The sequence below is a fragment of the Fundulus heteroclitus genome, chromosome 9 (assembly GCF_011125445.2).
Source record: "Fundulus heteroclitus isolate FHET01 chromosome 9, MU-UCD_Fhet_4.1, whole genome shotgun sequence".
Lineage (NCBI taxonomy): Eukaryota > Metazoa > Chordata > Actinopteri > Cyprinodontiformes > Fundulidae > Fundulus > Fundulus heteroclitus.
This window is the reverse complement of record NC_046369.1, coordinates 1256200-1277981: the sequence shown is the minus strand read 5'-3', so window position 1 is coordinate 1277981 and position 21782 is coordinate 1256200. Positions and strand designations below refer to the sequence as shown.

At 40.2% G+C, this 21782-nt stretch overlaps 1 protein-coding gene across 3 annotated transcripts; it reads right to left on the bottom strand.

Moving 5' to 3' along the window:
- Position 1: 1 nt before the first annotated feature.
- slc30a7 (solute carrier family 30 member 7) lies at positions 2–20572 on the bottom strand. Of its 3 annotated transcripts, none has more exons than XM_012882674.3 (11): positions 20410–20572; positions 20059–20160; positions 16649–16762; positions 16472–16559; positions 15549–15678; positions 14574–14762; positions 14443–14490; positions 12176–12311; positions 1979–2069; positions 1740–1889; positions 2–475 (listed from the first exon to the last, which is right to left on the bottom strand). In XM_012882674.3, exons 1-11 carry the CDS (start codon positions 20487–20489, stop codon positions 428–430), a joined length of 1176 nt encoding a protein of 391 aa, XP_012738128.2. In that variant the 5' UTR covers positions 20490–20572; the 3' UTR covers positions 2–427. The 3 variants fall into 3 exon arrangements, with proteins under 3 accessions (XP_012738128.2, XP_021164357.2, XP_012738131.2); XM_021308682.2 differs by lacking the exon at positions 20410–20572 and adding an exon at positions 20265–20403; XM_012882677.3 differs by lacking the exon at positions 20410–20572 and adding an exon at positions 20265–20403 and having other exon boundaries at positions 16649–16757.
- Between the last annotated feature and the right edge of the window lie 1210 nt (positions 20573–21782).

The window sequence follows — 21782 nt, the reverse complement described above, 5'->3', positions numbered from 1 at the left end:
ATTACTGAGCAGAGAAATTGATTTATTACAGTTTTAAAAAAAAATCCCACTAACAGGTCACATGATTTGGTCACAAAGTTTGGCACAGTAAAAAAAAAAAGAAAAAGAGAGACATCACACTGAACCAATCAGCAGATCCCAGCTGTGATGTCACCAATAGTGGGAGGGGCTCAGATTGTCTCTGATCAAGGCACTTACCCAGAATACTTTGCTACAAACAAAGCGAAGGGCGGGAGGAGCGAGGGAGGACATGTTGCCCACCAAACCCACACAGGTATATTATAAAAAACACGGGCTTGAGTTCATCAGTTCTTTGTGTCCCCCACGCCCCTCCCTTCTGTGGGGGGGGGGGGGGGGGGGGGGGGTTAAAGGACACCTGCGGCAGGTGGCTGAACGTGATTGGTCCCAGGGGTCGTAGGAGGAGCTTCTACATGGCGGCCGTGTCCACCTGAACGTACAGCTGTCGGACTCCAACCTGCAGAGAGACGACGGCGGCTGAAATGAACAGTTCTTCCTTCACAGGAGCCGGTTCAGTTCACACAGATCACAACATGTTCACATTTAACCTCCTAAAAGGGGACATGTCAGGCAAAATCCACTTTTTTAGCCCTTAAATATGTTTTGTTGTGTAATTGGCGTCTGTAAGAAAGCAGAAAAGGTGAATTTATTCTGTCCAGGAACTGCGTAGACGTCGTTTGGGTCATTCTTTTCAAGACGTTCCTTTTTTTATAATAACTTTACAATATTTTGGTCCTGAGCAGCTAAACAAAGTCATGGACTTCTGGCTAATCATTTTTACTTCTCAGAGAGATTTTGATGCTGAAGCTACAAGTGGATAAGTGAAAATGTTTGTTTGTTGGGTTTATTAACCCACATAGTTCACTACACCACCTCCCAGAAAACTACAAAAATGGCCGAACGGGTTCCAGAGCCTCATTTAGATTTAAAGAGACGGCACCAAAATGAGTTGTTCTCAGATTAACACCAGATTAAGGGTAAAAGAGGGACAGTGGAACAACAATAACAAGGAACTGAGACCAAAGCATCGCAGTTCCACTTTATATAAATCACATCTGAAGGATTTAAATATGAAATGGAAGGCATTAAAAAACATGTTATGTCCCCTTTAAGATGAGATTTTCTGGCAAATACTCAGTGAAACGGACTAAAAGGTGGAACACCTGATAATCTGAAAATATTTAAACCAGACCAGCCTCTTAAATTAAGAAACTTTGAGCCGCTTTATAACCGAAGAACAGGCGGGGTTCTGTTGAGAGGCTAACAGCAGCAAATATCTTAACTGCAACAGACAAAATTAGTTTTAGAGACTCCATGAAAAGTATTTTCTTTTTCAGACCATTAACAATGGAGGCCTTTTTTTATAATTATCCTTTCAGTGAAGCTGTATGGGCAGCCGGCTGACCAGGAGGATGCACATAATGCCTGAGCAGCAGAGCTGTTAACTGGGCTCATAATGTGAAGGCATTAAGTATTTAGGGTGAGTTTCATTAATATATTTTAAAAACAACTGTAAAATTATTTTCTAAATTCTGAAAAAGAAATAAAAGCATCAAATGAATCACGTTTAGTGGTGAACTGAACAAAGAAGCAGTTCTTGTAATGATTCTTTGAACCGAGTCCTCTCCGTAGAAACCTGGTTGGTTTCTCCGGAGCAGAACTCCAGCTGGTTCTGGTTCTGGTTCTGGTGTCGGTGCCGGCGTGAACCGGCGCTCGGGTACCTGAGTGAAGATGTTGTGCGTCTGGCTGAGGATCCAGCGGGTGTCGGCGTCCGGGGCCACCAGCAGCTTTAACGTCCCGATGTAAACGTCCGTACACAGAGTCCAGAAGTGAGGTTCCTGCAGGTTGTAGACTCCCTGCAGCTGCTGCACCTGAACGCAACGCGTCAAAACCAGCAATTAGACAGAGCCGTGGTGACGGGAATATCTGCTGAACTGAACGGGTGGCGGTCAGTACGGACCCTCTGGTAGCACTCTGGCAGGGCGTTGTCCAGGGACGGCGGCGTTCTCTGCATCAGGATACCGATGGACTCCTTCAGCAGCGGCACCACACTGAGGGTCAGAGGTCAGCAGGCGTCAACACATCACAGAAACAAACCAACTGTTCATTAAAACAGATAAAATAAGGTTATATGCACCAAGCCTCCATCCTGATGGTGTTTTAATGGTCCTTTTTGTGGATAAAAACAGCTTCAGCACCAGGCGCGATTAGCAGATATCAACAGACGTGGCGCCATCTAGTGGCAGTATCACAGAACTACCATAATGCTGGTTTGCTTAATTAATAAAACAGTTTTAAATAATGCCGCACTGAGCCTGACCCTCTGCAATACCTCACAGTAAAGCAGCAGCTCTACAATTAAAATGATCTACAGCAACTTTAAGAGCCTCATATCAGAACATTTACCAGGGTTCCTACAGCACAAGGCAAGTTAAATTGAAGACTTTTTAAGACTTTTTAATGCCACTTGAAATAAAAAGTTAAGACCAACTTCACGATAAACAAGATAAACCTGGATGCGACAACTTTACCCAAATGTTTATTTTAACATAAACCATTACTTTCTGGCTCAGTAGACATGTTAAAGATTTTAAAAAACATTCCATATAGGAAGAAAGCTAAAAAACACACAAATTACAGATATATTTTTTAACAACTACTGAACTGAATTCACAAACTTTGTTTTGTTCCCTACTAAAATAAACTATAAATCAGTGCCAACTCTTTTTCACAGCTATGGTCCGGCCGCAACAGTTTTTATTGGTTCTGCTATCGGGACGGAACCAACAATGGTTACATTGAGCCGTTTGGTAAATTAAAAAAATTATAATTGTGTCAATTATTTTACTGTTTGGTAAGGATTACAAAAATAAAATCCTATTTATGACCTGGCAACAATTTTAAGACCTAAGAAAGACTGATTTAAGACATTTTAATGCCAATTAAGGCCTTACTTTTATATTACAGAATTCAATGCCTTTTAAGACTTTTTAAGGATCCGCAGAAACCCTGATTTACTCACGTCAGTCAAATCTGGTCACATCTGAACAATCAGCAGGTTTAGCTTCAGTGAACATCAACGATCAGACTGTATTCCCAGAGACACTCCAGGCTTTTCCATCTTAGTATGATATTTAATTGTGTTTTTTCACTAGATCTTTGACCTTTCTTCATTGTTTTGCCTGGAGATGCTAATAGCTGTTAGCCGCTTCCTTGTTTTAACCGCTGCTGCACATGCTCAGTACGTACTTTAGTTAAAGTCATAAGTAAACACAAAAGGCTTCATTTACTAACAAACTGAACAAAATCAAAGCTTAAAACACCAAAATAACAACTAATACACCAGCAAGACGTGATAATCTTTCATAAACGTTTTGTATGCAACCAGAGTGAGCTACTGACGTTTTAATAAATAAGGTCAAATAAGGTGGCTATGCACCTTTGAACACTACTCTGAGTCCGGAGCTCGGTCCGAGTTTCCCCACATCTGCAGGCGCTTAGCTGGATGCGAGCTGCGCGGTGACGCCGACTTTCCAGCTGCAGAAACCTAATCTGTGTGGTCGTGTGAAGGCCTCTCAGCTGACCACAGCTCTGCCCTGCCGAGGCCTGAAATATGCAGCTACGCTCGCTTCCAGCTATCAAACTGCATCAGCGCGCAGCAGCCGGAGTCATGGCTTCGGAGAAAGCCGACCGCCGCGTGTTCATCCAGGAGACAGAGGAGCCGAGGCCGGGATCCGGGACGCTTTCCAGGAGGCTTGGAGCCCATTAACTACGGACGGCACATTCCTCACATTAGTGGAAACCAGTTTCCAGAGCGGCCATCAGGGTCTGAGATTGATTTTCATCCTTTCAGGTCGTTCCCTCGGTGGAATGAGCCGGCGGAGCTGAAACCCGAGAGGAAATCCATCGTTCTGAGTTTATTCATCTAAAGAGTTTAGACTGTTATTTGGCTGCTGGTGGTGCGTTGTTATAGTTTGTTTTAATAGCAACTAAGGCTTTCGCTGAAGTTTCCATCTTTGTTTTCTAGAAACTAAAACGATCCGTTCAGCTCATATGTTTTCCTGCAAACATGTTTCGGCTTCTTCCAGAAGCTCCATTCGTCGCTTTTAGAGACGCTTCGGTCGTCGGGGAAAATGTTTTAGGGATGTTTAGGAAAGTTTGCATGTTTAAATAACGAGGAAGCTGATTGGCTGCATCTCCTCACAGCCGCTCTGGTTGTTTGACACACCTGACCTAAAGCGTCCGGTCCAAACTCATTTTGGTTGAGGGGCCGCATTCAGCTTAATCTGATCTCAAGAGGGCCACACGAGTAAACTCATTGCAAGATTAAATAGAACTAATAAATGTGGACTTTTTGTTGATTTTTATATCAAATGAATTTCACTTTTACACAATATATTGATTGATTGATTGATTGATTGCTTTATTCAACAGACTCGTGGTCCACAAAGAGATAAAAAACAAAAAATAAAAAAAACTAATAGAATAAAAGAAAAATAAGTAGAATAAATACATAAATAAATCTTATAAAACACTTGCATACCAATGTTTCCACAGAGCCGACTGGAATCTTAGCGCACTGAGAGAGGGATGTGAAAACATTACAATAAGACTATTCAATGAGCTGCCCAAACGACACATAAACCTGTATATCAGATGTCTCACAAGTGCCTGGAATGTTCTGACATGTGCATTACAAAACATCTCACTTGCACTGCTGAACCTGGGTTTCTTAAGCAGAATTCTCAAAGAATCATTATAAGCAACCTTAAGCTTCTGCATACTAGCTTTTTTTAAAATTACACCACAAAGGAGCTGTATACAAGGATGTACAGTAGGCTTTAAACAGGCTTATTTTTACCTCAGCAGTGCACATATAAAATTTCCTTCCCAGAATGTTTGCCTGGGCGTACAACACACGACACTGTCGATAAATGTCATCATCATCACAGAGCTGGTCTGTGATGTAGTGACCCAGATATTTAGTTTTAGAACAAACATTTAACTTTTGCCCTGACAAAAAAAAATCTGGGAAACAAAGGTTTTTGTCTTCTTTAGTTCTACAAACTAGTACAACAGTTTTCTTAGCATTATACTGCACATCAAATCTCAACCCATAATCAGAGCAGATATTCAGTAGCTGCTGAAAACCAGCACTGCTGGGTGAGAGGACAGCCAGGTCATCAGCATACATCAAGTGATTGACCAAGGTATCGCCAATCATACATCCAGTTTTACAGAGGTTCATTTCTTTTGACAGGTCATCCATGTACAAGTTAAACAAGGCAGGTGAAAAAAGCCCACCCTGACGCACACCATTACTCACTCCAAAGGAAGCAGAGATGTCATTGCCCCATTTTACATGCATTTTCTGCTTAGAATACCAGTAAACTAATATTCGTATGAGTATATCCGGAACCCCTCGCCGTTTTAATTTCTCAAATAACTTGTAGTGATTGACACGATCAAAGGCCTTAGAGGCATCAATGAACCCAATTAGTACAGATGAATTTTTACTTAAATATGCTCTTGCTGCCTCTTTCAGGCCATAAATACAGAAGTCAGTACCCAACTTGGCTTTGAAACCAAATTGGTTATCAGTTGTACTAATAAACTGATTGAGGCGACCAAGCAAGATTTTTTCTAATACTTTAGATATCATACTAGCTAAAGCTATTGGTCTGTAGTTATTAAGGCTACCAACCTTACTAGTTTTGTCCTTAATTATTGGCACAAGGGTAACAGATAATAAGGAATCAGGCAACTGCCCATGGGTCATAAACCCAGTGAAACACATTGCAAGCAGCACAGCCACTTTTTGGCTAGCATATTTCAGATGTTCTGCTGTAATGCTATCAGAACCCGTCGCCTTATTCTCACACAGGTGTGCTATAGCCTGTTGAACTTCACTAGCGGTTATTATAACCGCATCACTCTTAGGAATGTTTCCCAAGCCATAAGGTTCACTTTTTACACAATTAAATACGGCAGAATAGTGCTGTGTCCATAAATCTGCTATATTATGAGCCCCAGAAATGCCCTCTATGGTACTGGGGAGTAGTGCAGCAGACCTGTTTAAGGCTCTAACATCATTCCAAAAGCCAATAACATTATTATTAAGCAAGTTTTCAGCCATGGAGTCTGCTCTCATGTTCTGCTCACACTTGGAAATGTATCGAATGGAATATTTAAACTTTGCACTAGTAAATTTTTTATATTCTAGAAGAGTTCCATCTCTTGGTCTACCTGCTTGTACCCACATCTTATGTGCTTGTTTAGCTTCTGCATGGTAACCTGACATGTTTATTCCACCCTGGCCTGATGTTATTTGCCTTTCTGCATGCAAGGTATGGTCTTGTACTTTCATACAAAGCATCTACAATGCCATCGTACAGAGTATGAAGGTCTCTACAGTGAGAAATATCACTGCAATTAACATCTGAGCACATAAGAGATTGAAGAGGAAGACTTATTTTACTCAAAAGAAGATCAGTTTTCATATGATATGCTAATAAGTCTTCTTTAGAGAGTCTGGGCCATTTAAGTTTAACTGAAGGTGCACTATTTGCCCCCTGTACAAACTCTGGAAGACTTTTAATATCCAGCATCATTAAAAATGGAATATGATCTGACAAAGAATACTCTCATAAGATTTCTACTGATTTTACAACAGCATGGGCATCAGCAGAGCTAATGCAATGGTCAAGCCATGACGTTGTATGCCAAGCTTCACTTATATAGGTATAGCTATCTGCAGGTAGCAGCAGCTGACTGGACAATATAAAACTGTTATCATCACAAAACTGATGCATATGTTTGGCAAATGAAGAATATTCATCAGATATATCTGCATTCATATCACCTACTACATACACAGAGGTAAAATAATGGTCATCAATAAAAGAGTTCAAAAAAGCAAGTCTATTCAAATAAATGTCTTCATTCTGAGGACAATCATATGGTGTGTAGACATTAATAATGACAAATTCTTTGTTTTCAACTTTTAAATGTACAGCAATACACCAGTCAACACCAGTTCTGATGACATTTAAAACTGGATCCAGCTTTTTGTGCCATAAAATGGCTACTCCTCCTGCGATTCGACCCCTCACTATACCCATAGAAAGATCAACAGTGGATTCACCAGCTCCACAGAAACTGTCATTAATATAGTTCAAACTTGCCAGATCCTGTTTCGACAGAAAAGTTTCTTGCAGACAGAGAATATCACATTTTTGCAACAATCTATCCACAACCAGACGTCTTGCTTTATCTCCAGTTGTTTTACCAACACGCAGTCCCCGGCAATTGTAAGAAATAACACGCATATTATGAATAACCTCAGCGTTTTTAAGAAAAGTATGTGCAATTTCAACAATACTTTTACTCAGTTAAACATTTACTTGAGCATAATGCATAAGAACTGATCACAGTGATTGTACAATGTTGAAAAACATTTATTCAAATTTTTTGGAACTTAAAAACACTGTCCTGCATGACAAAATACATCAAACAGATAAAAATTAAGAAATGATTTAAATTTTTCCACACCTGAAGCTTAATCTGCTAAATAAAACACAGCGCCCCTCGTGGACAATATAGGAACTGCATATTTTCAATTAAACGAAGTACATGTTTTTTTCAATAATTGTTTTATCATTCTCTTCCTTTTATCTCCTCTTTCACATTTTCTTTTTTTCTTCTTGTTCTTCCTTTCCTCTCCTACTTTCCCATTGTAGTGTCCATATAATTTGAGATATTCCCCGCATGAATCATAATAAAACTATTCACATTCATAAATCACTGCTCCACTTGTAAAAGTCAAATCTGATGAGCTCTTTTTGGCATTAAGACAAGAATTCTTATTGCCACATTGCCAGACAGGACACTGAAAAAAATAAATAATAATAATTATTATTTTTTTTAATAATGATAATGCATTTAGCCACCGGACTGGACTAAACTGTTCGGCGGGCCTTCTGATGTTTTATTGAGAAATTAAGAGCTTCCTCTGGTCGATAAATCACATATTTATCAGTCAAGAGTTTATGCTTCTGTTTGGGGTGGTTTCTGTGATCCATTAGTGATTCCCGCTAGGAGGAGTATTGATGTTGTGTGGGGGTGTAAAAGGATTTTGAGATATTTATACAACAAAACGGATACAACTGCAGAAAAACCTCTCCAAATACTCACTTCTGGTGCTATTGTTATTAGATTTTAACTCTGAGGAGGTAGAAATTGTTCATTTTATTTCTGAGTCCGTGTCTTTAGCGCTAAATGAAAAGTTTCATAAAAAAAAAAAAAAACTAACAAAAAAAACAATCTAAAACATGTACATAAAAGTGATATTTCAGTGTAATCTGACTTGAAAATAATTACAGCAATCAAAGGTTTGGCTGTTCTGGTCAAATGTTCAAATAATAACATTTTAATATCTAAACTTTGAAACCAGTAATATTCTGTTTGTTGGAAATAAATGCCACCAGACATGATAGTCTCTGTAGAAGCTGTTAGGGGATAAAGAGTTTGTGAATGCTCGTTGCCGTGTATAATTCCTGCTGTAAACGGGATGTGTTGCACTGAGAGGCATCAATAAGTCATAAAGGAAGTTTTTAAATGCCGCCAAACACTCTAAAAGCTCCAGAAGCCGTTTACCAGAAGCACCAACAGCTTTTGGCAAAATTATCACCTGAATTAACATGTTTCCAAAAGGAAACAATAAGGACTAGATTAGATTAACACTCGCTGCTGGTTCCAATCAAGCAGTCGACCCAGAATGGCATTTAAAGGGCCAGCGTCCTCTTTTAGATCAATCTGACAGCGCCAGGTGATCCTCTAAGGTTCTGGTAGCAGATAAACTGGTTCATGGGGGCGCTTACCGTTATATCGGCGTCTGGTGAATACGATTTTAAGTGTTTAAATGTTAACAGGAAGGAGAAGAAACTCCTCAGCAACCGACTAAAACAGACCAAGCTGAGCGAATCGATAGACGTATATCCATGATAGATAAAAGGGTCAATAAAAAGTTCTATAGAAAAACAGTTATCCTTCCTTTTTTATTCTATCATGTAGGTTAATATTACATCATTACATCCTCCCAACCAATCACAACGCAGACCCAGGACCCAAGCTCCGCCCCTTCAAAGAGTTCAGAGAGCACGCGTTCTTTTTTTTCTTTTTTAAAACTAGTAGATTTGGTAAAAAGTTGAATAAAGGGTTGAGTTTGAATTCAGTATTAATGTCTATATCTAAAAATAGTTAACTGAGCAACAGCATAAAATGGCCAGGGCTGCACTTGAAATAAATGTTTTGAATTTGTTGATAATTACTGCCATCGATGAATATTTCTATTTTATCGATAAGCTTTTTATCTATGTCGTCCAGCTCTAGCATCACCTGCTTCAAACGAGTTTCCTCGCGGCGACACGAGATGTTTACTGAACTTCAGAAAATATCTGCTAACATGTTTTAAGCTCCAGCTTCTCATTCTTTGATTATTGAGCCGATGTGACACGTGAATTTCTCCACTGTGAGACCAATAAAGTCCGTCTTATCTCATGAGAGGAAGGTGTTGTCCAAGTTCACATCCATCATGGACTACACCTTCCACCCCCCCCCCCCCCACCAGACTGTAGAGGAGCTGAGCAGCTGCTCTACAATGACAGACTTAGACATCCTGTCTGTAAAAAGGAGCGCTACCGCAGGTCATTCATCCCTGCTGCTACCAGATTATACAATGCTGCACTGTAACTGTAATAACTAATGTGCAATAATCCTGTTAATAAGTGACTGCTGCTGTTATTTATCTCACTACCTCACTGTTGTTCTTTACCTGTTACCATTTTAATGTACAACGTCAGTACATATGTATAGTCACCGTGAATGTACATAAGTCATCCTAAATCTCTGCTTTATTTCCTTTTTGTATTTTTTATTTTAATTTTTTTTATCTTTTTTTATCCACTGTATATACCTTATGCACCTTTTCCTCCTTTTGGCTCCTTCTTTTGATTATTGAGCCGATGTGACAAGTGAATTTCTCCACTGTGAGATTAATAAAGCCTATCTTATCTTATCTTATCAAGACCTGGAAACTTCCTCAGGACTAGGGTTAGTATCATCTAGAATGAGCCGATATGATTCTCCATAAAGCTCAGCTTGGTTTGATTTGACTCCAATATCGATATTTATTACTTTCAAATTAATGCTCAAAGTAATTCAATCAACAAAACCAGGCAAATATATTTATGTTTAATTTATTGAACATTGAGATATTAACAGGAAAATAAAGTGCATTTGGTTCAAAGCATTTAACGCAGGGGTGTAAAACTCATTTCTATATGGGGCCACTTTCACGTCATGAAGTCATTAAAAGGGCCAGTTGCACGTGTATAGATGATACTTTTCATTACATAATTTCATTACAGTTCACACAGAAGTATAAAAAATGCGCAGTAACATAAAAGTAGCAACCCTAGGCCCAGTTTATACAGTTTATCTGCAAAAAAAGTTGATTTTGGGGTGAGTTACACTTATAGGAGGCACAGTTTTAGCCACTTTATACACTTTAAAAGGATATATGCCTCTGCTTTATGACATGATATGCCTTTTTTTTTTTGGCTCTTGAGGGCCGTATAATTTACCTTGACGGGCCGGATTCGGCCCGCGGGCCTTGAGTTTGACACCTGTGATTTAACGTATCACAGAAACCAAAAATGTCCCAAACATTTGATTCTAGGGACGAAGGAGCTTCTAAAATCCTGTTAGTCGTTCCGCAAATTCGTCTCACTTCCTCTTCCTCACTGTGAACATTAATCAGGGTTCCCACACCTTGGTGAACATCAAATCCAAGGACCAATTTCCTCAAATTCAAGGACCACACGTGGCGGCATTTACCTACTGTGACCGCTGAATAGGTTATCATAGTTTAATACAATGCAAATTCAATAAAAGACTAAACGGCATAGAAGTTGTTGGGTCAGAAGCAATGCAAGAAAGTGGACTTAATTTATAGCCTACATTGATATTGATCATATTCATAGCCTACATTGATATTGATCATATTCATAGCCTACATTGATATCCACAGTACATGCACTGCAAAAACGGATCTAAAAATAAGAAAAACTTTCTTAAAATTTGTGTTTTTGTCCTAGATTTGAGCAGGTAAATAAGATTATCTGCCAATGGAATGAGTATTTTCACCCCTAAAATAAGATATTTATATATACTGCACTTGAAATAAGATGATGGAGATGAATTGTTCTTATTTCAAGTGTAAAAATCTTATTCCATTGGCAGATCATCTTATTTACCTGCTCAAATCAAGGACAGATACACTTATTTCAAGACAATATTACTTATTTTTAGTTCCGTTTTTGCAGTGTGGCTATGCCATACTACATATAAGATGTACATTAGCCTACCGCTTCATGGAATTTTATGGAAAAAAGTGCAGCATTGAGATGTTCAGAATTATATAAATTTGTTTCACTTACTTTCATCTTTGATTAAGCTAGTTTTTGACTTTGACCCTGAAAAGTCGCTAAATATATAGACAAAGTCGCTGAGTTGGAAACACTGCGTGAATGTAACCTATTGGACGCATGTAGGCCTAAACCGTAGCCTAGCAACTAACGAAGAAGAGCAAACGTACTTTTGCAAATTAAAAGTCTGCGGAATAAACATAATTTTAAAAGATAGTGTGGTAGTAAAATAATGACACGAGTCGTCATCCGTGTGAACTTTCAACCCCACAAAAAAATTCAAGGACTTTCAAGGACCTTGAATTTATTTTTTCAGATTCACCAACTTTCAAGGATTTCAAGGACCCGTGGGAACCCTGATTAATGGTGCGCTGTAATAACGCCCCCTAGGGGTTGGGAGGTATATCGATATTGAAAGCCAAAATATCGATATTAAATCGTTTTTAAAAACCTTAATATTAATCTCTGTACTGATTTTTAAGCACAGCTCTGCTCAGAACGTCTCTGAGTCGTCGAGGAATCTCAGGCGAACAGGAGAAACAGATTAACTGATTTCTTCCTGTCGCGGTCGGTTGCCTGCCGAGGCGCCGGACTCCCCGTTAGCTCTGCTAGCAGCTGCCAGTCAGCGCGGTCCAGACATGAACCGCCTCTTCAGAGGGAGACGATCTCACCTGACTCCGATGAGGATGGAGATCAGCATGGAGCAGATGGGGTCGGCGATCATCAGCTCGTACTTCTGCATCAGGAGGGCAGAGATGATCACTCCCACGCTGCCCAGGGTGTCGGCGATGATGTGCAGCAGGACTCCTGAGGAACCAGACGCCACACACACCTCCGTCAGCTGGAGACTCAAACAACAATCTGAAACGTCCAGTTAACGCAAACCTGAATCAATTAACGGCCCCAGCTGACAGAAATCAACCTGGACCGGGTCCAAACCTTCTCTAATCGTGTTCGTAACGCCGCAGATGCAACGTTTTACATCATAGCGAGCGCTAAAGGCCGTTTATCTGCAGCGTCACACTTTCACAGATTTAAAGCGACAGTACGGACGTCCCACAGGAGAAGATTGACTGAAGTTCTTGCAGGATGGATGCACATAGGTTAGGAAGGCCTCCTGCCCCCCCCCCGCCCATGCATGAAGCTGCTGTGCTCACTTTTTTGTCATCTGCTTTCTAAATGCATAACTACACATGCAGTTTATTACATTTTTAAATCCTCTAAGTTGCACGTCACTTTGAAACTAAGTTTTTTTATTCTTGTATTGTAAATGTGCCCTTACTTTTCAGTCTATTATTATTATTTTTGTGTCCATATTTTATCTCCTGCACATCGCTTTGCTGCTGCTACACCTGAATTTCCCCTCTGAGGGACAATAAAAAGTTATTTCCACTCTATTCATTTGCAAAAACAGGAAATCTTTGCAGCTTCCCAGTTAAAACAAACAAATCTTTCAAATATCTTATTAGGACACGCCTCTGCTTTGTTTGTAAAGGTGATTTCTTTTAAAATGGAACAAAATAAACGCATGTGATCCCTCTAGATGCTGCACGGCCTGTTTCAATCAGCCGCGGTGGGAAAGCGCCCCCTGCTGGTGGGGATTCAGGTCCTGGGAGGAAGCTGCTGACTTTATTCAGGAGCTCAGAGGAAGAAACAAGTTTTAGAGCCGTTCTGTTCTACAGAGAGACTTAGGAGACGGTTTCTGCTGAAAGCGGTGCGTAATGACGTCATTTAGACGGTGCTCATCCAGCGACCTCTCCAGGCAGACAAATTAATCTTTTGTTGCAGCAGCATCACCTCACGCCGGGTTTAGCTGTGACGTAACCCGCCACCAGAATGCTCCCTGATTCTCTCATCTTCAGCTCATCCTGCAGGTCTCCTCCAGGATTTAGGTCTGGGGACTGAGAGGATCGCGGAGGAAGGCTGATTCTGTGTCTGGCAACATGTTTCTGCTTTTATCTGGCCGTTTTTTTTTTTTAGGTAATAGACTTTTAGCTCAAATGTCCAGCTTTTTTTTTTTTTTTTTTTTTTATGAGTTCACGATGCCTTGCTCTGGGGTCGATGTTCCCAAACCCGTCTGGAGTGTTTGGTACCGAAAAGCTCAATCTTAGTCACATCTGTGTTTAAAAAACATTTCAGCTCGTAATGTACGGCATCATGAAGGTTGGATTATGGAGCCTTATTTTATCACCATCAACTGGTTTTTGTCTTTTTGTTTAGGCTTATAAACGTGTCTATGCACCTTTACATACCTAAAACCAGAACCAGAACCAGACATGGAGAAGCAGCATTTAGTTCCTATGCTCCACTTATCTGGAACAAACTCCCAGAAAACTGTAAAAGTGCTGAAAGCCTTTAAATCAAGATTAAAAACACATTTGTTTAGGATTGCCTTTGACTGTTCTAGTTAAACTGTTTTACTGAAACATCACTAGTTCAACTTTTTTAGTCCAACTGTTTTTAATGTTCTATCTTTGTTTCTGCATTTTATTCCTACTTGCTTATATTCTGTTTTATTTTCCTATATTTTAATCATGTAAAGCACTTTGCATTGTCTCTGTACTGAATTGTGCTATAGAAATTCAATTCAATTCAATTTTATTTATATAGCGCCAAATCATGAAACATGTCATCTCGAGGCACTTTACAAAGTCAAGTTCAATCATATTATACAGATTGGTCAAAACTTTCCTATATAAGGAAACCAGTTGATTGCATCAAAGTCCCGACAAGCAGCATTCACTCCTGGGAAATAAATTTGCCTTAAGGGAAGCAAAGCCAGCCCCTCATGTGACGGCCCCCGTTTCAGGGTCAGGGTAGATGGTGTGAATAAGGTTCTGGTTCTGGTTCTGGTTAGGAGTCTCCTGGTGCCGTTACTAAAATGACCGGAGGTCAATAAAAAGTCCTAATGTGGGTAGAAACAGGAAGTGCGTCTCACCCTGCAGGATCTGTTTACTGGAGCCTCCTCCTGGGCGCTGCAGCTCGTCTGAGGAATAAAAAGCAACACGGCGGGTTAAACTTCAGCCTCCCTGAAAACGGCTAAACTTTCCATAAGGAGGTCTGTCTCACTGTGACAATGTGAGTCCTGGTGTCCTGCGTGGCTGTGTCCATGTCCTCCGTGTTCATGTCCGTGTTCATGTCCTCCGTGTCCGTGTCCGTGTCCGTGTCCTCCATGTTTCTCATGGCTGTGTCCGTGTCCGCCGTGGCTGTGTTCGTGACTCAGGCTGCCGTTGAACAGAGAGTGGCTGTGACCGTGACCTGAGGACCAACCACAGAAGGTACGTTTTTAAGTAGGGCTGAACGATTTTGGAAAATAATCTAATTGGGATTTTTTTTTATCTTAATATTGCGATTTAATGCGATTTTTTCTCCCCCCAGTTTAATTTATCATGTCTTTTTAAACATATACAATCAACAAATCAATTTATTTCCTCACTGTGCAGATTAGTTGCTTAAAGACCCGCAGCATCTAAACTCAGAGCAGAAATTACCGCGTTCTGCCTACAATATATTTCAACCAAAATTGAAATTTTGACTTTTCTCTGCGTTAACCACAAGCAACAAAAATGGCCTCTAAATAAAGATGTTTATAAACAAGGACTATTTAAAACAAGAACTTTTAATGTTTCTATTGATCAGAATATTATTCAAGAGAACAGCTTTTAGTTGATTTGGACATCAATCCTTGTTGAACATAAAGTGCAACCAACAAGCAAGTCTATGTATTAAACTGATTGACCTGTACTTAATGCTATGTATGATTATATAAACTCTAAAACAAGTAATAAAATAAGATTATCTCACTGCTGCAACTGTCTTCCCTTCCATGTGGAGGCAAACCCACTTTAAACATTTTACCAACACCTAAAGGACGCGTCTGATTCCCTGATTGTGACATAGCCAAAAATTGCAGACTCTGCGATTTGGAAATTGCGTTTTTTTTTAATTGCAATTATATTGAAAATGCGATTAATTGTTCAGCCCTATTTTTAAGTGTAACAATCAAAAACAAGCCGTTTGCGTGACCGCTCCAGGTGGGATTACCTCCGTCTCCGTGCGAGTGTCCGTGTCCTCCGTGCTGAAACACGAAGATCCCCACCAGGTTGACCAGCAGCCCGGCCACAGAGACAGGAAGCAGCCGCTCGTGGTGAACGTCGGGCGGCTCCAGCGCTCTCTGACGGGCAGACAGAAACAGGCGGAGGTCAGATCTCCACTGTGGAAGCTTAACATGTGAAACAGCTCAAAGACCGCAGGCAGGAAACTAGAGATGACCCAGTTAGGAGGAACGCACCGAGACAGCAGAGGAACTGGTGGCGTCTGACGCTGTGGGACCATTTAATGTGTAAACGGCGCTCATACAGAACCAACCTGCGAATTATTTCAACTAATCTAAGCAGACCAAGGTTCTCTGAGGCTCTAATGATTAATAATCGACAGTCTTCGTTGTCTGTAAGTTCATATTTCTAGTAATTTTTAAGTGGTACAGGAGCAGGATAGTTTTCATAGGCCTAGAGCGCCCTCTGGTGGCTACAGACGGTAATGTTTACTATTTGTTTCACATTGGTTAATATGAATTATCATTTAAAATTGATAAATAAGTCCCACCTGAATATAAGTCGCAGGATCGGCCAAACTATGAAAAAAAAGTGCAACTTACAGCCCGAAAAATACGGTAAAAATGATCCATCTGCACCAACTACTGCTGCTTATGAGCAAAATCAGGTTTGAACTGCACCAAATCAGTCCAGTGCTTTGGACACGGTTTAGTTTAGAATGTATTAACAAACATTTATCGCCCCATAAACCGTCCTTTGTTACATGAAGCCCACCACAGGACCCCATCTAACCTCCCTAATCACCATCGCCTCCTGCTGACCTTCGGACGCTCTGGTCACTGCCTGATAACACCATGACGCCACACACACACAGCCATCACCGACGCCCCCTGGTGGCCGTTTAAATGTTACCTCCACTCCCTCTGAGAAGATGAAGAAGGCGGTGAAGATGAGGAAGAGTCCGTTGACGAAGCCCGCCAGAACCTCTGCTCTGACGTACCTGGGAGACAAACACAGACGGATCAACGACGACGACTCAGCGGTCAGACCAGAGTAAGCGAGCTCAGAGCGACGGCGGAGGAGACTCACCCGTAGGAGAAGCTGTCGTTGGACCTCCACCTGGAGATGACGGAGGCTGCGAGGCCGGCCAGCAGCGCGGTGCAGTCAAAGAACATGTGGAAGGAGTCTGAGATGAGACCTAAACTGGACACAGAGACGGCAGAGCAGGAGGAAACTTACTTATTGATCAATGGAGTTAAAGTCTGTCAGCTCAATATTCAGATTTATGGAAGATTTTTTCCTCTCCAACATCACGTCTGAATCTACGGCTGCACGATAATTCAATAACAATAAATAATCGACCAATAGACGTATATCGATTATAGAAAAAAGGGTCAATAAAAAGTTCAACAGAATAACAGTTCTCCTTGCTTTTGCATTCTAGCCATGTAGGTTAATACAGTATTACAGTCGTTACATCCTCCCAACCAATCACAACGCAGACCCAGGAACTAAGCTCCGCCCCTTTCAAAGAGTTCAGAGAGCAGATGTTATTTTTATTTTTTTTTAAAACTGGTAGTTTTGGTAAAAAGTTGGTTGAATAAAGGGTTGAGTTTGAATTCAGTGTTTGTGTCTGTATCTAAACATAAATTGTTAAACAGCAGCATAAAATGACCAGGGCTGCATTGAAAATATATGTTTTGAATTTGTTGATAATTATCAGTATCGATCTAATATGATTTCTATTTTATCTATATTTTTTTTTCTATATCGTCCAGCCTAATGTGAATCTTAGTTTATATTCCAGCGGATGAAACGCTTGCAGACGGTTTTATCAGCAACAATGACACTAAATTATTCTCAGGTCTGATGAAGACGCGCTTTCTGCGTCATTCAGGAACTGCCAGCAGACGCCATCACTAGCTTGTAAAAGCAAACATTAAAACGGGTTTTTCTCCTTTAACTTCCCAGAGTTTTGTCTGATTTGTCCAACAGAAGGTTTCTGGCTGCAGCTTAAATTTCATTGTTCCATTTGATCCATTTTGTGGCGTAAAGTGTTTTTGCAGACAGTTAAAAATAATTTTCAGAGATTGTGCAGAGAGATCGGATCCAGATTAATTCACTGCTAAAACTTTAATTAAGTTAAAAAGACCAAGAACTCCATCTTTGCACTAAATTATTAGCTGACTTTAGTCTGATTAACAGTAGCAGCATGGTGGAGCAGCGGTTTAATGCTGATGCCGTGCAGCAACAAGGGTTTGAATCCCTGCTGTGTGTTCTCTATGTCAACGTGTGAGCTCTCTCTGGGTACTCCAGCTTTTTCCAGTCAAACAGAAATACTCGATTAAAAATAAAGAGGAATGCAAAAAATTCCTTAAATAAATATATAATAATAGAAATATGTGGAATAACCGCCCCTGCCCATGAGAGAGACTCCTTCACTGCCCACCTTTAAAACTCGCCTTAAACAAACTATTATTCTTTGGCTTTTACCACTAGTGAGACTTAGCCTTCATTTTTAATTGGTTTTATTGTTTCTTTTGAGCGTTTTCATGAATTATCTTTTTAATGATGTGTTTTAGCTTGTGCTAATGTCCAGCACTTTGTTTCAGCTGTTGGCTGTTTTTAAATCGCTTTATAAATAAAGATGGTTTGGTGTAGAAACCCAGAACTTGATGTGTTTGCACCGTTTTACTGACATTTTCCAGACAGCCTCGTTACAGGAAAAAATTCTTTAATTTAAAAAAGGTTCAAACTGCAAAGCAGACGAGACCGCGGCTCTTCAGCTTTTCATTAATAAAGGAGTGAAACGTTAGGATGGCCGCATGATGCTGCACAGACTGTATAGTTTTAAAAAGAACAGATCTCTAATTTAAAACAAGGTTAATTCATGTAATTTGTGTAATTAACACATTTAATTATTTAGCCACAAATTTAACGATGTGATTTGAAGCAGGACTTTTACCACATGTGGCATTTTGATCTGTTTATATTGAGTCCTTTAGACAAAATGAATAATAGACGATAATAATGCCAGCTGGAAAAGAAACGGCTCTACGTGCTCAATTAGCTCAATTAGCTAAGCTAATTAAAAATTTAACTCTGCTTCAGCCCGGTGGGACAAAGTATCTGTCACATGAAATGTAGACCACAGGTACGCCCAACTATGAAGGTAAAAGGTTCGCCGAGAGTGAAGGTGAATTTTAATGTGAAGATTCTCAGTAATTCAGGTCATGGTCATTCCAAAAAAGTTAAAAAACAAAACTGGACTTTTTTCCGAAGTTTGAAGACTTACAACTAAGCAACAGGTTTGATTCCTTTCAATTATCACCTCAAACCTCACCTCCATACAGGTGATCAAAACATTGCTCTCCTGTAAACCAGGGTAATAACGACCCTAACGACTCCCCGTTACAAAGGCGTGGACCAGATTCGGGTTAATTTGCATATTATCTAAGCCACAACAAGGCCTTTGTTGGGCAGCACTATAAAGCTTGGAACTCCACACTACTCCATACATTTTGAATTGAGAAAGCTTTCCGGACGGGAAGAGAAACGTCTTCAAACTTCAGAAAAAAGTCCAGTTGGTTTTGTTTTTTTAACTATTTTGGAATTTTAATGTCCCATTTTTAATAATGCACCAGGTTAGTGTCCAGATTTATTGTCCCAAAGTATCTTTGAACTGTATTGAACATAAATAGCAGCTGTAGATATTCTCTGGTGTCTCTGTCTTCTACCCTGGATCTGTTTGGGTTTTCTGCCCCTCAGCATGTTTGTGACGCGATCGTCTCAATATTCAGGGAGAGACTTTGGTCCTTACAGCCGCCATCGGCTACCATTACTTTATTAATTCGCTGTCGAATGTTAATATGATCAATATGTTTGCATAACTAGATGAAATTCAGGTAACAGCTAGAAAATGTTTTTTTTAATACCAGCGATTCAATCTCAGATCGAATTGAAAAGAATCGCTTTTAAATCATGATTATCAGAATCGATAAGCAGCGCTAGCTTTAACAGAGAGGAGTTTGAAACAAATGCATGCATGTGAAATTATTAAAAGGTATAAAAGGTATTTTATTTGATGCATTTGTTCCCCACCCCTCTCCAGAATAAAGGTGCCACCAGTGCAGAGCTTGCTCAGTGCTGGCAGAAGGTGAACAGCACAGTGAGGAAGGCAACAAAAACAACCCTGAAAGAGCTTAAATATTCACTTTTACCTGTAAAATTTAATTATTTTTGTCTTCTACAACAATATAAAGCAAGACACAGACCCGCTTAAGGGCTAAAACTTGCTGATCAACGTTTTTTTAAACTTTCAAAGTGTGAAGAGCTTTGAGATGTGACGCTGTGTGCGGTCATGCGCAGTGTGAGGCAGCCGGGAAGCTGCAGCGTCTCGGATTAAAGATGACGGACGCGCAGCTAACGCTAACACTTACGTGGCACATCCAGGGAGCAGAAACCCGGGGAGAGAGATGCTGCCGAGCCTCGTAGCCTACCTGTTACTCCAGATGCCGTATGTCAGCTCCACGAAGGCGAACGACAGGTTCAGGCAGAGGAAGAAGAACAGATTCCTGGAGGTTTTGTCTGCTAAAATCGACCTGAAAAACAAAAAAAGAAACGAGAATACAGTCACAGCAAAATAAAACAAACAAAGGTTTCAGACTGAAAATCCCTCCAGACAGTCAGACCCAAACACACACACCGAGCTTAGAAACAGCTTCCCGGAGCCTGACAGCTGAGTGAAGCCGAGTTTGGAGCCGTTTGAGCTCCGAAGAGGAGCACATCTGTCCGGGCTAGCCGGTTAGCATGCGGCTAACAGCCGCCGCTAGCTGCTAGCATCTCCTTACCTGAACCATCCGGACAGTTTGAGCAGCAGGTTGAACTTGGCCGGTTTGTACTCATCGTCCTTTATAGATAAAGGTAACATTTTTACACCTGGACACGCGCACTCTCACCGGGAAGGTAAACTGACAGAGATGCTAACCGTCAACTTCCGGTGAGGATGGATTTCACAATAAAGGCGCGCGACTCGCGAGCCTTCCGTCTGTTTCTGGCTGTTACTCTTCCTCCTTTTTTTTATTTTTTTATTTTAATCTTCCCCATTTTTTATTTTTTTATTTTAATTTGCCCCTTTTTTGGTCAACGAAGAAAAGAAAAGAAGAAATATATGAAATAACATAAAAAAACGGTCGTTTCTTCTGAAAATTGAGCCGCTTTGTAGTAAATAGTTATATTTACTGGAGCAACTGGTAGCCCTGTTTTAATGGGGGTCGTGAGTTCGAATCCGGCCTGAGGTCTTTCTGCATGAAGGTTCTCCTTGTATTGGTTCTGTCCTATAGTCCAAAAACAGAACCTCTTCTTATTATTTTTCTTGCCAGCTACATTTGAAGTGTTTATACCCAGAGGTGTGGATTTGGACTAGAGTCAAACTCTGTCAATGCTAGTGACTTGGACTTGGGGGACATTAATGTAAATTACTTGGTACACACTCAGGCTCTATCTGTGCTTGTCTTCTCACATGCAAAACAGATCAGCATTGCAGAGTCAAATAAGGAATTGACTTTTTAATTCATTTACCAGATGTTTTCAGGATTCTACCAAGATAAATGTTGAAGAACAATAAAAAAGCTTTTACCGTAAACCCACCATAAAACCTCATGTGACTCCCACTTTGCCAAGTATCCTACAAGATGGTTGGGTGAATTTATAGCCTTGAGTATTATTTAAAACTTGGGTACCTCTTACTGCTTTAATAAAAAATACATGATTAAAACAACAACCAACTGATAATATATTTTCATAACATCGCCCTGAACAAGTCGCCCATCTGTTGCAGGGCTGAAAGTCTTCAAGGAACAAGTTCAACATTGACTGAAAACTTTTGTTTTAGATGCTTTGTGACATTTAAACAGATTTTAGATGTTTTTGTATGCATCTAGTATTTCAGTGGTGGATTGTTGTGTTAGTGACTAGAAATTTAAACCACCGAACTTGACTGTAAAATCTTGAGACTTATGACTTGGTTCTCTCCTGGTAATTCCTGCTAATTTTAATGAATGTAGTGAACGGCAAATGAAAGGTTCAGCTTTTAAGAAAATCTGTGTATTACATAAGATCAATAAAAAGCATTTTGATATTTCATGGCATAATGAGGAGACTGCAGACTGGACCGATATCTAGCAGACAGGTTGATGTTTGCGGGTCAATCAGGCGTATTGGT